This window comes from Ambystoma mexicanum, chromosome 10, assembly GCF_040938575.1.
Source record: "Ambystoma mexicanum isolate Mex_15411 chromosome 10, UKY_AmexF1_1, whole genome shotgun sequence".
NCBI classification, from domain to species: domain Eukaryota; kingdom Metazoa; phylum Chordata; class Amphibia; order Caudata; family Ambystomatidae; genus Ambystoma; species Ambystoma mexicanum.
In genome coordinates, this window is record NC_090932.1 from 1,605,314,897 (window position 1) to 1,605,331,700 (window position 16,804).

General features: G+C 45.1%; 1 protein-coding gene across 7 annotated transcripts in view; it reads left to right on the top strand.

Annotated features, from left to right (window-relative positions):
* The window catches only part of TOP3B (DNA topoisomerase III beta), a 636,381-nt gene that overhangs the window by 111,687 nt on the left and 507,890 nt on the right, over positions 1-16,804 (top strand). For all 7 annotated transcript variants that reach the window (XM_069619981.1, XM_069619976.1, XM_069619978.1 and 4 more), the window contains one exon: positions 15,772-15,903. In XM_069619981.1, coding sequence (XP_069476082.1) covers positions 15,772-15,903 — 132 coding nt within the window. The remainder of the gene's footprint in view (positions 1-15,771; positions 15,904-16,804) is intronic.

Sequence of the window (16,804 nt, forward strand, 5' to 3'; positions counted from 1 at the left end):
CCCTGTCTCGAGACGCCTTCAAACACTTGTGTCTATGCACGTTACGAATCCCATCTAATGGATTCTGTCTTAACAGACGCATGCACACAAACACTCGTTTGTAATAGTGTTTTCACCTCGATTTATATAGTTATGATTCGCAAGTGATTTTTGGGTGGAAATAATCCTTTTGAGTGGGCTAGCATGCATATGGCTGTGGATTTAGTGTGATCATTGAAGTGAGTAATACAAATGAAGTTCTGATGCCCATGCTATTCTTTTTCATTTCATTTGGGTGACAGGTATCTCCTCCCCTTTTGCCGCTGCCATCTGTATGCCACTCCTGCAGATGGCTTTTACTCCCGACACCTGCTGCTTCGAGTTAATCAGTGGAGCACCATTACGATCTTATGGGACGATCGCCAATGGGCCACATGCCCTTACGCAGTACTAGTGGCTAGGAGCTATATATCAGCCTTTCAGCTGGACTAGTGCCTACCTAATGGGACGGCCCTGCGGTTCTCGGCGCTTCCATGTTGCCTTTTTGAACGTGAATGTAGCCCCTGTGTACCATGAAGGAACAGGGCGTCACACAAGGAGAAGCTGGTCATTTATTGCGGATGCAGCCCACAGTAATGAAAAATATTTTGGAGTTTATGACCTAATAGCTGTATGGGCTTGGTGAATTTGATGTGCATTAAAATTTGAATCTGATTTCAACCGTGTAGCGTTATTCTTTGCAAGTAATGTAGCATATTCCTATTTGTGGAGCGGTGTATTGTGAGGAGATCTGCATTGGGTTCCGGCTTCTGAGTATAGTTGCGTGGTACTGTACTGGCCGCGTTTGCCTACGAAGCCCAGTAAGGTCAGGGATGGGGCCTGCCATTATGACTGTTTTAATGATGTCATGCTCAGGGGCGGGGGATTGGCTTTTGTGTAACAGATGCCGGTCAGCCAGGTGGATTGGTGGAATGATGTGATTATCAGAAAATGGCTGGTCACAGGTGCCTGTGTTTGCGTGCGTTTCTTGGAGGGAGACTGAGGTCATGTCCATTGGAATAGCTTCTGTATTCGTGCCATCTGTGCCCTGCAGCTCCCATTGGCCCCTCTTGAGATGAGCCTGGCTGCTCAGTCACTCTGCCAACTTGTGTGGTACATGCTTATGCTGATGGTTGGTTTGTTTACTGGCATGAGTACAGGGCTGGTGCAGTCTCCCTCAGGATACTGCTTTGAATGTTGCCTTACACTGGTGTCAAGCGATGGGGGCCTGTTGTTGTTTTGTCTCATGTTTCAGTTCATATTGCTGTACTTGAACCTTCACGTGCCTGTGCTGCATCAGTACGGCAATGGTGCCATGCCAAATATGGATGGCCACTCACAAGGCACTTGGAGCCCCTACATTCATTTGTTCGTTGGCATGCATGGGTGACTTGTGCATTTCACTGGTTGCATTGTGTAACTTCATTGCACCTACGAGGTGTTGTGCAATGTGGGCAGGGAGTGGTGTACAGGCACTCAGTAGGGCCATTTACGGTTGGTTCGCGATGCCGTAATTCTCAACATGGCGGAATGGTACTTTCCGCCATGCTTGATGGCGTTAAGTGAATGTCCGCTAGGGTCAGCATTCGCGTACCGTTGCGCCATGGTGGTAATTACGGTTTTGCATGGCGCGCGTGCGCGTACTTGGTGCAGTTTGCGTTGGCGTTCACTACGGTGTCGCTGATGGCATTGTACTTTACGGTGACGGGTCATAATCGCACCGAGCGGTATTCGATGGCGGTGTTGCATTTCCGCCATCGTTTTTCGATTTCCGCCAGGGTCGTAATGAGGGCCAATGAACATTATTATTAAGCTTGGACTTTTGAACGTGCAACAGAACTTTTACAGAGCCTTACCTGAATAGTCAAGCTTACCTGAACTCCCATCAATCCTCAATCCAGTGAAGTAACTGGGTTTCAACGCGCCCCTGCATCAGAAGCAGGATGGAGAGCTCATCCTTCCTGATCCTAAGGTGAGACTTCACGGGGAATCGTGGAAGGGTATCGTGGAGGGTTGGAAGAGAGTGGGAGGCTTGAGCATAACTCAGTCAGTAGGTAATACTCCCTTTTCACGCACAGGGGAATATTCCTGCGAGCCGGAGAAGCCAGAGTAGAGGGCCCTTCCTGTCCATCTACAGAGTCCTGCGCTTCACCATTGAAGAAGCATCAGAACTCGAAGCCAGACCTGCGCCTCCGTGGGAATCAGGTGAGCGTTACACTGCCTTGGTGGAAAGGGGAATTACCGCCCTATTCCAAGGTTGGTGGGGCGGTAATTCCCCTTTCCCCCATTGCCCTTCCCCATTCCCATTTTTGCCCCATAGGGCATAATGGGAATGGGGAAGGGGCTAATTACGGCACTGCAAATTGCGGTACCGTAATTAGCTCCCTGGTCCCTTTGCGGGTTGGTTTTTAACACCTGCAAAAAGCAGGCATTAAATTCTCCAACCCGCAAAGGGACCTCGTAGTAAGGCGGTAAGGGTTTACCGGTACCAGTAAACCCTTACCGCCTACCGTGTAATGAGGCCCATACACTTATTTGAAAAAGTTGAAAAAGTTAATACAGGAGTTCTACTTCAGTCAGGATGGCTACACAATAGTTAATCAAAAGCAGAAGTTGAATTACCAAATCTTTTCCACCATAATCACGTCCAACCTTCCACCACATTTGACGTACTTAAACTTCTTTTCTTCCTGGTCCACTCGCCTGCCAGAACTAACCACTATTTGTCCCTTTCCTGGTATACTCTCAAGCCAGGACAAAAACGCCTACTACTACTCGTACTCAGTGGCAAGGTTTGTTCCTTATTTTCCTCACTTGTCTCCTCAATAAATCAACAACAACTTGTTAATCAAACACATGCAGCAAAGAAGGACAATGGTTCTCGTATGCATTTCTTTGCCATTGGCAATGCAGGTTACAATTCTCTCCCCCTTGGTCCCTTTCACAAGGAAGGCATTTCCCCTGCTGTCTCTGATCTCCTTCCCCACAACTATTGGCTGTTGACAATGTGATTCACAACTCTCATGACTGCGACTTTCAATCTGCCTTGATATCTCCTGGGCTTTGACAAGGCAGGTAACAATGTCTCTTGTTTAGATATCTTTCTCTGATAAAACTGTATCCCCTTGTGTTATATTTGCACTTCTTTGGCTTGGGAAAAGGTGGTTCCAACATTCTCTACTCGTGTCTTCTCAGGCAAATCGCGTTCACCTTTTTTAACAAATTGCCCCCTTTTGGTGTGAGTAATATGGGTTATCATATCCTCCTGTTCGCCCTCTTCGTTTAGGTAATTATATTCAATCTGCTTTCTTTTAAATGCTTTCAATAACTGGTTTCTTTTGAAGTGGTCTGGGATGGAGCGCCCCTTGGTCACCTAGTTCAGGACAAATTTCCGGTTTCTCTTGGCATCTCCTCCGGACCCGCTTACTGCGGTTTGCTGCTCATTGGGTCTTCCCTCACATTGGACAGTCACCATTGGCCTCTTGCTGTATGTTCTGTCTCTTGCTGGAGTAACTACAGCATCACACGCGCTCCAGGACAATGCTCTACTTTCTCCTCTGCTTCAGAAACTCCTGCTGCCACAGCATTCTCTTGACCTGCACTGGACATGCATTTAAATATTTAAATATGCCTCTCAGGTGTGGGTCATTCGAACAACTAGACCGCTCATGCTGGTCTAGTGCCTCTGTGATGCTCTTCATCACAGTACTAAGAGCATTATGGGTCTTGAAGTCCCTAATGCTCTTAGTTACATTAACAGGAACATCTTCAATTTGATGAAAAGCTATTCTTACAGTGGAATCATTAGGGAAATTATTCAGAGGATACTCCCATTCTTCCTGGCCCAAGTCCCCTCCCATGTGATCATCCAGCAGAACACCACCCCCAGGGTCAGGATGAGGTAGCGTATTCCTTTCCCTAGCCACATGAGAAGGGTTCCAGGCCAGATTCCTTGGATGATTGCCTCAGATTCATCACAACCCTCTACCTTCACCTCTAACTTTGTGTTATGTGGATGACACGCAGCTCTTTCAGGCTTCCCTCAACCTCTTCCTCGCTCATTCCTGACTGTCTTTCCACAATTCACTATTGGGTTGCTCCTTATTATGTCTGCCTCATCGCAATAAGACAGATATTGTCCTCATTGGGACCCCTACTCCCGCTTTTCCGATTTCTCACTGGCCGGCCTTCCTTGGCCCTGCGACTCCACCCAACTAGTGAGGCAAAGAATCCGGGGTCCAATTTGACTCCACTTTCTCCTCATCTCAGACCTCTCCAAAAAGTCCCACTACCAGCTGCACCTCCTCAGAGGTATTCTACCTTTTCTCACTTCCCCCAGAGACTCACTGTATCCAGAGCCCTGGTTCTCTCTAGGCTAGACTACTGCAACAGCCTCTTTCTCAATATTCCTACTGCTACTCTCCGCTACAACTCATCCAGAACAGAGATGCAAGACTATCCTTGGCCTCAAGCCCAGGGACTGCATCTCTCTGGCTCTGAAATCCCTTCACTGGCTGCTATGACCAAGTTCAATACCCTCTGCATAGTCAACAAGTGTTTCTGGGACCAAAGCCTGCACTATCTACAATGGTCTCTTCCTAAATACTCTCCTTCTAGAGCCCTCTGCTCGTCTTCCTCCAACTCTTTGAGGTGAGCTGTTTTTCTAAGCAGAGATTTGCCTCCCTCTAGAACAGCCTCCCTGCCTTGTGCCGCAGCTCCTTAAGTTCCGGAAACTCCTTGAGACCTTCCTTTTCCATTCCTCCGTCTCTCTCCCTCTCCCCTGCTAACCTCTTTCTCTTCTCTCCTGCTTCCCATTCCTAACTCTGTTCAATTTTTTACTGACCTGGTTGCCTGCTTCACCTTCAGAGCCTCACATGTCCCAGGCTCCCCCGACAGTCTTTGCACTTGCCACTGGGCATCTGCACTATGTTCAGACTACTGCACTTTCAGCATACGCTCCATGAGCGGTGTTGCCTCTCTGCACTTAACCCAGGGCCCTGCTGGACTGGGTGCACTTACCCCCCTGGCCCCTCCTCGCACATCCGTATGGACACTTGCATGACCCCTGTTAGGACAGTTTTTCTGAAGTCCAACTAAGGGCTTAGTAAAACCATTCAACTGAGGCAGTACAAAACTCCACTCTTACTATAGGGCTGTACCACCCAAGTACATGGTAGCGTAGACCGAGCAGCCAGGCTTATCTTAGGAGGGAGAGAGTGCTGTAGAATCAGTACAAATGACATTATAATACTAATGATCCAAAGAAACACTGAAACACTTTGTATTGTAAAAATAAAGGATTTATTTAAATACAGGTAGGCCCAGATAAATCTAGGTGTAAGTAAGTACTAACACATTATATGAAATCACAAGTATAAAAACACAACACTATACTTGAAGGTACACAGACCAAAGTATAAACCTTATTTGGGACACCGAACAGTAGTTCCAGCAAAGTCAAAACCTTTTCATACACATTCAGTATAGGTCACACCTATTCTTGCAGAGTAAATACCAACTGTTACTTTCAGATTACATTCAGTAATACTAGGTCAGTAGACCTTACCAGTTGTACAATGACTCTCAGTAACAAATCACCTAATCAGTCAACTGGACAATGTACTTTTTGCGAATAGTGGAACACTTATTCCAGGTGCAGTAAAAACCTAGAACTAGTTTTGTGATAACACACAGTTATACTAGGTGAGTAAAACCTAAGGATGTAATCTTCAATTACCCGTGGTTTTGAGATCAGTGAAACACAGATAGAGATAAGCAGTAACTCTTGTAACTTATTTTTGGATGGCACACAGCTAGCACAAGGTAAGTAAAACCCACATACTTGTTTCAATCTCACAAGGAAGTCCAGGTTAGATAGCACAGGGAAAGTAAAACCCTAATTTTTATTTATTGCATTTAAATTGTAAAACAATTTTTTAGCAATTTGCTTTAAGTTAATATATAAAACAGCATTTAGAGCAATTAAAACATTTCCTAATGTTTTAAAACAAACCCTAATGTTACACTTTACTGAATGACTCAGTTATTCTAGGTAGTGAGCAACCTAATGCAGACTTATTCTGGACAGGCAAACAGCAAGTCTGGGGAAGCAAGACCCAGTCACCACTCATACAATTATTCTAACAGGACAAATCTGGTGATACCAACAGTTGGAGGACACTCCTACAATTACCCTGCAAAAATAATCTGGTGACACCAACACATTACTTTTGGGAAGAGGCACAGCCTAATCACAGGAGAGTAATATACTTTCACATCTACTTTCTATAAAATGGCAAAATGGTTTCTAAGAAAGAAAGATGTTAACCATACTTTTGAGAATAGTGTATCACACATCCAGGATAAGTAAGAACTTTTGTAACTGTTCACTCTTAGAGTTACAGTTACCAACCAACTCTTTACAAGTAAGTCACTTTTAAAACCTAATTTTCTTTTCTAGGCAGAAGTCCTAATCCCTTCAAAAGTCTTTCCCTGGTTCTTGAGCATGAGTGTTCAGTGGCAGAAGGTGGGGGGAGGGGTCACTAGGCACTAATGACCAACAGACAGTGTAAGAATAGGTTCTTAAGTAGCAAAAGTCAGAGTTCCTTAGGAAAACTGGGCAAACAAGTGAGTACTTACTTCTAGGGTTAGAAGAGGGTCCAGGGGCTTCGCTGAAAACACCCTAGCAGGATTATAGCAGTGGGACTGGGTGCACTGGATGAGAGCCCCCCCCCATCACAGAAAACGCCACACAGCTACACAGAAATCCTAACCGGTTTAAGGTAAGTACATACTGAAGCCAACACAGTACCTCAGCATTGAGGAAGATATTGCAGCTGGAGGACTTCAGGATCTGCAGCCAAATACCCGGTCAGTGGATTCCTTGTCGTGGTGACTGAAAACAGGACCTCAGAATGAACTTTGCAGCAGGGATGGATGAAGGAGGCTGTAGATAAGGTTTTCCTCGCAGTGTGGCTGAATGCGGTTCTGCTGATTTGGCACCTTTTTACAGGAGCACAGGTGAAGACAGAAAATTGCGGTTGAATTCTCATTTTTACAAAGGTCCAGCACTCTGTTGAGGGGACTTTTTGGACTCGATTAGTGTCTCTGGAGATCCACCAGAATGCCCACGAAGTTTTAGCGAGATTCGGAAGACCGTGCACTGCACGATGGCTCGAGGTCCAAGGGTATTGGGGTATTAGAGCAACGCAAGGTCGCAGTAATGCGTGGGATGTCTCAAAATGCAGGCCTTCTTGAGTGTAGTGGGTCTCGCCAGGCTCTAGGTCGGGGTCGCCATTTTCAGAGTCCACAGGTTGATTGGGAGGAAGGGCTGAAGTAGGCTCGGGCTACACAGCAGGCTCTCCGGTCACTGGAAATCCTCTCCGCCACTTTTCCTTCGCCATCTGCTTCAGTTTAAGTCCAGTGGTCGACTACTGTTCAGCTTCCAGGTTCGCATGATTTATCAGGAATTACAACTTCTGCATTCTCTCCCTGCATTTTACAAGAAGGGGTGGTCTGGTTGTCCTCCCTCGCTTCCCTCCCTCACAGACAGACTGGAGCCTGGGCGGGGAGTCCAAAGGACTCACGCCGAAGTTAAAAATCACACAAAGGAATTTCCCAACCTGGATGTCACGGGAAGGAACAAGAAACAACAAGAAACACTAAAATGGTTAAAAAAGAAGAAGAGTACCATTCCGGTACAATGAGCACCCTTAGGTGCCTTTACTGCAGCTGTGAACACAGCTCGCGGTAAAGGTGCACCAAATGAATACAAGGTATCACCAGCCATTGAAGGTAAGCTTGTCACTAACAGAATTGTTACAGTTTTAATGTGAAAGGGGATACATTGTATCTCCCCAGCACTCCACATAAGGTGGGGTGTGCTGGTTTCACTTAACAAAATGTAAAAGGGATCCAAAAATCCTTTCTACCCTTGTGAACTGTAGTTCTCTGAAGGTTAGCAAAAGAAAGTTTAAAAGGGGAGCCCCTAGCGCAACCCAGAAACAGGCACTTATTGCCAATAAGTTGTTAAAGAGGTTGACTTTAAAAAAAAAAAAAAAAAAAAAATCCCACTAGTAAAGCAAAACGTTTACCAGTTCTATGAAAATCTTACCAACAACCCGAATTTACTAGGACTAGTAAGTTATGTCTTGTCCCCCCCTTTGTCTCCCTTCCTAGTGATGGCGTCTGAAACACTTCCTGCACTTCCACTAGGAGAAATGTTTTCCGGCCTAGTGTGTGTGTGTGTGTGTGTGTGTGTGTGTGTGTGTGTGTGTGTGTGTGTGTGTGTGTGTGTGTGTGTGTGTGTGTGTGTGTGTTCGTTCGTGTTCGATCCTGAGATGTCGTCACGTCTCCCAAGGGGGAGCCCCTTCCCATGAAGTCAGGGAGGTGAGGCCGCTACCCAATAGTCCCCCTGGGGGTGGTGCTCAGTGGGAGGGACAAGGGGAATGTCTCATGAGAACTCTGAATGCCACCCCTCCACTGTGACAAACTCATGGTCACAGTACAGATAGACCCAAGTGATCACAGTTCAAGGGTGTTTATCGAACAATTAATGGTGTATGCAGGGTGGGAAAATGCCTAATCTAACCTAAATCTAAGATGGGAACAAGCTTTGACCATCAAATGAAAAATAAGGCAGTCCTGGTGGTGTTGTGTCAAAACAAAAAGACCTATACTATGAAACCTATTGCCAAACCTCACAACTAATACAAAAAAGGATGTGGGATAGTTTTCAAGGAAAGAAAAGTGTTCGTAAATATGTCGGGGTGCAGTAAACCTGGACTCCCTTCCCCACAGGGTAAGATGGGAGTCTGGAGCTCAGCACACACTCAAGCTTTCCCACCACAAGTTAACAGTTCCAATGGCAGCAATCGGAACCGTTGATGGCCAAATCTTGTTTCTCCTGAAAGCCTCTTGCCTTCGAGAGCCTGATGTATCCAATAACAAATCGAACACAAAGTTCTCTTTCACAGTTCACATTGGGTGACAACTTCACCCTTTGGTCCCCTCTTCTGGGTGCCAGCCCTTCGCTCACAAATATCAATGTCTTTTCAAACAGTTCTGGTGCACATCCCTTGTTCGGATTTACCTTTGTCAACACCCTTTTTTTCGTGACTTTAGACTTTGTCGCCTTTTTTGGTAGCAACCCTCTTCTGGGTTCAGTCTCTACAATTTCACATTCACCTGACACATGGGATTCACTTCACTTTTACTTTCACCATGCAGGATTCACTTCCCTTACTTTCTCAACTTTGTAGATCAAAATCCTTCGATTTATATGAGGGTTTTACTAGACCTCCAGTATGACCACTTTGACCTCTTCTGGTGGCACTCCTACGGCTTTCTGCTCACGGTACGGCGGCAAACTCATGCCAGTCCCCTTCATTGTTTCGCCTCCCCCAGGAACATGCTTGGTCCGCCATTGAAAGGGAGAAGGTACTACATGTAGTCCCTTCTCCCTGTTTCCTGGTGGCTATTTTTCTTATTTACCTTTTTCCCCGACATGGAAAGGGAGAAGGGACTAAGTGTAGTGCGTTCTCCCATTCCTTGGCCGCCATTTTCTCTGTTTAAAATGGCCACCATGGAAGAGAAAACAGACTGTTTTCCTGTCGGCATCGGCCATTTTGTAACTTTTTTTCCGGCTGCGAAACGCAACGTGTTTTGCAAACCCACCATTAGTATCCCGGTCTAAAGGGCCAGGGTACTAATGGCAATAAGCCCCCCGACTGCAGGCCATTATCACATAAGGTAATTCCCCCGGGGCCTTTCTAACTATGGGCCCCCGGGGACATTACCTTATCCGGTAATGGCCTGCAGTTTTGGGACTTATTGCCTTATTATTCCATTAGCATAACACAATTTGCTAATGGAAATGTTGAATAATCTTATTGAGTCTAACTACTTTGCTGAGAAATGTAAAGTAGATAGAAATAAAAAAAATAATCTTATAGACTATTTAACTGTGAAGGGTGGTTCCTAAAGGAACCATTTTGTTATTTTATTTTTATTTGCAGGAGAGGTCAGAAAGTAAGGTGGGGAGGGAAATGAGGGAAGAGGCACCAACTACAAATATGGAGTTGCAGGTGGACAGGGGAAGATGTTGGGCGTGTATTACATCTTATGTAGGGGTCAGTGTTTCTAATGCTCCTTGATTACAGCTCCAAGAGGACTTCAAAATTGCTCCCCCTGCAGAGTGGTGTATTTTAGTATAAACAGAGTACTGTTATTTTCGAAAGATATGGATCACATGCCCCTTTTATCACTTGCAAGGTTGCTGTTGGGATTGTGTGTCCCACAGAAGTAGGCGGTGTGGTTACAGTATTGATTGAGGAAGATTAGGTGGAGGAAGACGGCATACTACTTCCTAAGAAAGGAACAACCTTTCTGAGAGCATTGCAGTGGTTGGATTTGGTGTGGTGGCGCATGGAGGTGTTCTCGTAGGAGTACTGTTCAGGTAGTCTGCTACTGAGTACAACGTACTGAGTACAGGTCGTTTTCAAGGTCTAAATCTTGATTACAGTAACCTTAGGTGTTCTAATGGTGCAACACTCCTGACAACAGCGAGTAACGCTGGGATTAGGCCCACATATACGTTGTATCACCGATTTGTGGAAATTCTAATGATGCCTGACATTGATTCTTCGCTAAACCCACTGTAGGGTTTTCTCTATTCCACACGTATCTTCATCCACGCATTTGTGCCGATAACAGCTAGCAACTCAAGAGGACCCATTATACTCTGTTCAATAACAGTAATTGGTTACCTGTAATCAATATCTAGGCCTCGAAAACAACCTGTCGGTCGGAACACGTGTCGGCTGTCCAACTTTGGGCCGGGAGGATAGCTGAGAGGCAACGCGCTCGCCTTAGAAGCAAGATGATGCAGAATGACACAGGTTCGATCCCCGGGTCCGCGCTTAGAAACCTCTGGGTATTAAGTGCGTTAAAAATGACCAATTACAAATTGACCAATTACAACTCTGAGAATAAACTTCTTTAACACTAACACTACCTTTGCTTTCGGACATATTTTGCATTGGAGTCAGTAATTCGAACATACTTTTGACTTTTCTTCAATTTGAGCACCATTCACATTCCCATCTCGTCATTTCTGAGATTAAGAAACCTGTTCAGTTTATAGAAACGGATTCAGTGAAAAATGTTGCTAAGAAGACAGTATGGTTAAGTTCCGTTTGGAAAAATATGCTTTTTTAATATGTGACGTTCAGTAACTTTATAAAACTCAAACAATTTCAAAGGCTTTATTAACTCACTGAAACACTTTAAGGGGAATTATGAGAAGCTTGCAAATCCAGTGAAAAAACCTTAACGGTGCACCATCTAAAGACTACAGAAATGTGACCGTTATGGTAAGTTACACACATATATCTCACATCCCCATTGTGTACTGCACTTGCCAGTGCACACGCTATCATAAATGACATTGCAAACAGCATCTTTTATGCCTTAACCGTAACTTCCTCTTCAGTCTTTTTTTCAGAAAATATGAGCGAGCAGGATGTGTCTCATTCCCCTAGCACTCTTGAGCATATTTTAGTGGCAGAGGGCAATGATGAATGGAAGTTTCCTGTCACAACATTCCCATGTTTCTTTTTAAACTGAACATGCTTCCCTTGGCCCTCCTCCTACCCCCACCTGCGAGGCTAAGAACCTCAGGGTCATCTTTGACTCCACCCTTTCCTTCTACGCCCACAGCTCTGAGGTCTCTAAAAAGTCACATTTCCGACTGCACCTCCTCAGAGGTACTCTGCCTTTCCTCTCCTTCCCCCAGAATCTCATGGTATCTCAAACTCTGGTTCTCTCTAGCTTGGACTATTGTAACAGCCTCTTTCTAAATCTACCTGCCTCTACTCTCCGCCCTCTGCAACTAATCCAGAACAGGACTGCGAGACTTGTCCTTGGCCTCAAGCCCTGGGATCGTATCTCTCCAGCTCTGAAATCTCTTCACTGGCTCCCAGTGGATGCAAGGATTAAATTCAAAACCCTCTGCATTGTCCACAAGGCTTTTTTGGGGCCTGGGTCCAAAATACCTTCAGCTATCCCTCCGCAAATACCTCCCCTCTCGAGCTCTTCGCTCCTCTACCTCCAATTCACTCAGGGTCAGTCGTTTTTCTAAGAAACGAGCTGGGGGTAGATCTGTGTCTTCGGCTGGGGCCTCCCTCTGGAACAGCCTCCCTGCCACTCTAAAACTTGAGGAGAACCATCTCCGATTCCGGAAGCACCTCAAGACCTTCCTCTTTTCTTCTGCCTTCGCTCCCCCTCTCCCCTGCTGATCTGTTCTCTCTTGGCACCGTGCACCTGGCCATCCTCTGTCTTTTGGGCCCAGGTACCTGCTCATCCTGTCACCCTCCCGCACTGCCTCTGGGCCACCCCTTGCACTGGGGTCTGTATCTGTACCCATACAGCCCCCCCCTTTTTCTTCCTGCACTTATCGGACCTACCCTGACTGTTGCCTTAAACCTAGCAGTTGCAAATCGCTGGCTGCATTACCACTGTTCGTTGCCTTTATTATTTATTTTTTGTTATTTATCTGTTTCTCCTGTGCTTCGCACTTTCCACCTCTCCCCCTTCCATGCACTTTTCCCCTCCCCCTCTCCCATACACTTGCGCGTTGTCAATGTCACTGGGCCTAGTAAGATCACTGTTTTGTTCTCCCCTGTTCCCCTCCCTTCCCTTGCCTTGTCGCGCTCTGAAACACTTGTGTACGAGCGCAATAGAAATAAAATATCAATCAATCAATCATTGTGTAACTGATGGCGATAATTACCCCTTGCTCAGCAATTACCAACTGCTAAGGCCCTCCCTTTGCTCTGGCCTATTAGCTTTAAAGGAGAAACAATGTGTTAGGGAGAATTTTCAGAAATGTGTTAATTCCTCACTACCTCAGCACTTTTGCTGGACTCTAGGACTTTTTAATTTTGAACCTGGAGAGAGTGAGACCTTTTTCCCACTCTCTCATGTTAATTTTCTGTGATTTGAACACTGTTTCTTTTGGTTTTTGGAGTCTGACAAACTCCATAGGCATCATCTTTGCATTGTGTCACACAGCACCTTCAGTGCAGTGACACAAGGAAGTCTTTCAGATTTCCCAAAGGTTTAATTACCTTTCTCTTGGGTAACTACTGTTTCCAAGAGCATTGAAGAGAAATTAACTTTATTTACATTTGTAAACTTTCTAGACCCAGCACACACTATCTTACAATAGGGTGCTGGAGGAGTTACTTAGTATCCCCTTTGTCTAGTTTCTTCTGTAACATTTTGATGTTACCCTCTCCACAATTAATGGCTGATGGCAGCGGTTTACTTTTAACTACCATTGTGTGTTTTTACCGCGGCTGCGTTCTCAGCTGCAGTACAACACCCATGGTTGCCATTTTTGTCAAAATGGCCCCAGTCTTCTTTTTTCACCATTTCTTGCTGGAACGGTCCTTCTTGAGATTTTCTCTGTGCGCCAAACCAGGTTTGGTCCCTTTGTTAGTTTTATCTTTGGCGGGATTCACAAGTGAAGCTCGCCTCTGGCTCTGGTATGTCTGGCAGGAAGTGAAGGAGATGCCTGCAACACCCTTTGCTTAATCCCCTTGGTTACAGGAATGCCCCCAAAGGTGATTGGCCGACTGGCTGTCTGGCAAGGACAGCCACCGTGCTGTGTGATTGACAGCTAGGCTGGAATGAATGGGAGAAATCTGCATAAAAGGCGAGGCCTTTTGGCTTGGAAGGCAGAGTCGGCCACTGGGCAAACGAATCCGAAGAAGAACTTGGAAGAGATGCCTGCTGCAACTCCTGGACCGTTGGTTTGCCCAGTGAAGCCCTGCTGCTGTACTGAAACTCCGAATTCGCCTCGACAAGAGAAGCCCTGCAACAACGACTTCTCCCCTTGAGTTGGTGGGACCAATCAACTCCAAAGTAAGCCCGTCTGGACATCCTCTCGAAGCTGGCTGTACTTCCACTGCTGCTGCTGCTGGAACCTGAAGTGCCAGAGAGAGGAACACCAGAACTAGTGAGTTGCTTTTAAGTCAGACCCGAGCTCCAGGAAGATCCTCCGGACTCCCAGGAAGCAGGACTGACCAAGCCTGAGCCACCTCAAGAGTGCTGGACCCCAGATGCATGGAAGTGGTATCCGAGAACTGCAGTGTTGCTATTTGTGTGAGTCGCGAGGAGCTGAAACCGCAAAGTGCCACTGAATTGAAGTTTGACCAGTGCTGCCGCTGACTGTCCCATTGCAGAGCAGGAGTCCCCAGAAGTCCTCCCTCTTGTCCCCATGATTGAGGCCCAGGAACAACAGGATCTGCAGAGCTTCACAGGAACAGAAGCCAGCTGGACCCATTTCTTCTAACCAAAGGTACTGTACAGTCTAAGAGAACTTGCCTCTTGTCTTGTTACCTTACTTGTTCTCAGTTGAGACTTGTCTTGGTTGCTCCTGTAGAGTTACTTGCATCTTCTACCCCTCACAAGCCTAACAGCTTGTGGCCCTTCATCGATTCTACTTTTTCTACCAAGACTTCTAAAACATTGTGCAAGACTTTTACTTACCTGCAAGAAGTGTGTCAGCTCCCCTTGACTTTTGCCCAATTAACTTTGGCTGGACGGGCTCCCTGAATGACTTTTCTCTCCTCTGCTTGGTGTCTTACCTTCCTTCCTGGAAAGGGTTAACTTACTTTGCATTGGGGGGGTTCAAAAGTACTTACCTGCTTCAGAATATTTGTGTGATCTCTTGTTTTATTCTGAAACCTCTTTACTTTATCACTTGTCTAAGTATTGCTCTAAATGTACCAGTGCTATATTAATGTCTACAGTGTCCTATTATTTTGCCCCATCTGAAGGCGGTTTATTCAAACTGACTGTTAAATAAAATAATGATTGTTTAATCAAGAAACCTTGAGTGTAAGTGTTTATTCGTATACTTTTCACTTTGAATCTCTGTGTAACTCCCCTACAGCTCACATTGACCCCTCTTGAGATAAGCCTGGCTGCTCAGCCACACTACTAACTTGTGTATTACAGACTTATACCAAAGGTGGGTTCCTGTTGCCGGGGGGTCAAGGTTGTTGTAGTGCACCCTAAAGGGTTCTGCTCCAAATCTTGCCTAACACAAGGCCTGTTGGTAATGGCCCTCGGAATGTGGCATTATTGCCTAATTTTAAACTGTGCTCTAGTGTTTACCCCATCCACATTCTATGATTCAGAATACTATGGAGGTGTGCAGTTCTAGACCGGATCAGATGGAATTGCAATGTGGATAAGGATCCATAGGATAATGAACATCCAACCTTTGACAGATGTCCGCCTTTGTCTTCTGGCTTCATATTTAACATGCACCTGCTTCCGGATTACTGTTTTGATTTAATGCTGTAAATGTTGAAGCTAAAAGGTAGATGTTTTGTGTTGAAAATATGCATAGCCTTAACCGATGCCTCAACTACTTGATAATAGGCTGTGGTGGAGCAGTGTGGGCTTGGCTGATCACTGTGAGAACAAATGTGTTCTTTAAATCACAGTTCATGTAGGATTTCACACACTATTTTCTATTTGCCCCATCTTTAAAAATAAGTGATGTTATTATTTTATGTGGTGCCTCATAATTGTGGAGTATAGCCTTCTTTCCCCTGCTATCTTGTGACGGCTACCCCTTTGGGGTCAGGCAGCATCGTTTCCCTTGTTAGTAGAGCGAAAAAGAGAAGAATCTGCCTTTACTGCAGCAGCCTTTACTCAACAGTGATTTGTCTCATGCAGGGTCCACGTCCTCTCGGAAGGGCTTGAACGGAGCATGCTCTGTGCACGAGTACAATGGATCCTTCATGGGACAGAGCGTCCGCTTCAAGATGACGTCGGTGTGCGGTCACGTAATGACGCTGGACTTCATAGGTAATTTCCAATTCATTCAGTAAAGTGGCCCTTATCCTCTGGTCTGCCGTGCAGCATCTCTGTGAACTGCACAATGTTCGAAACGTACCCAGAATATGTATCCCAAGAGCATGATGTTTCAGCTGAGCTTCAAAGCAGATGTAATGTTCTCTACATGTGAAGAACATAAAAAGCAGTAATTCATTAACCATGCATACAATTGTGGATTGTTTCTAATTATACTGGTTAAAAATGTTATTGTAAACTATTAGAGCGATCAGAAATGGTCTACCATATCACTTGGAATGTTTTATTTTTAATTCTTTATTTATAATCGTTTACATAGTATACACAAAAAAAACAATCCAATTCAAATATTAAATGAACAGAGCAACACTAGGATCAAATCCCCCCAGCTAGAAATACATTTTCAACTAATCTGCATAACAGTTCCCAAACAGCTATAAACATGGTTCAAAATCAAATCTAAGACACAGTATAAGCCATCCCTAAACAAAGCATTACTAGATGTGACTCAAAACAAATACAAAACACTTTGACACAGCACAAACAGTCAAGCACAACTGTAAACACACAATTCACCCAAAATGCTCACTACAAATCCAAATACTGTATATTTACAAAACGAGCCCCTAAGTACCATACAAATCATTAAATGGTGACCAGAGTTCCAAGTAAATGTCTTCTTGTTCCTGCTTACGAAAAATAACTCTCAAAAGTCTGATAAAACTTGCATGTCATTTAGCCAATCCTCCACCAATGTGTTTTCCTGGTTTTCCACAACCTCAGAATCTGTTTCGCTCCCATCATTAGCACTTACCAGCCCATTGCCCATATTGTCTGGCAATCTCACATCTTACTTAGCTAGATAATAGAAGAGTCTGAAAAGGTAAGAATGTAT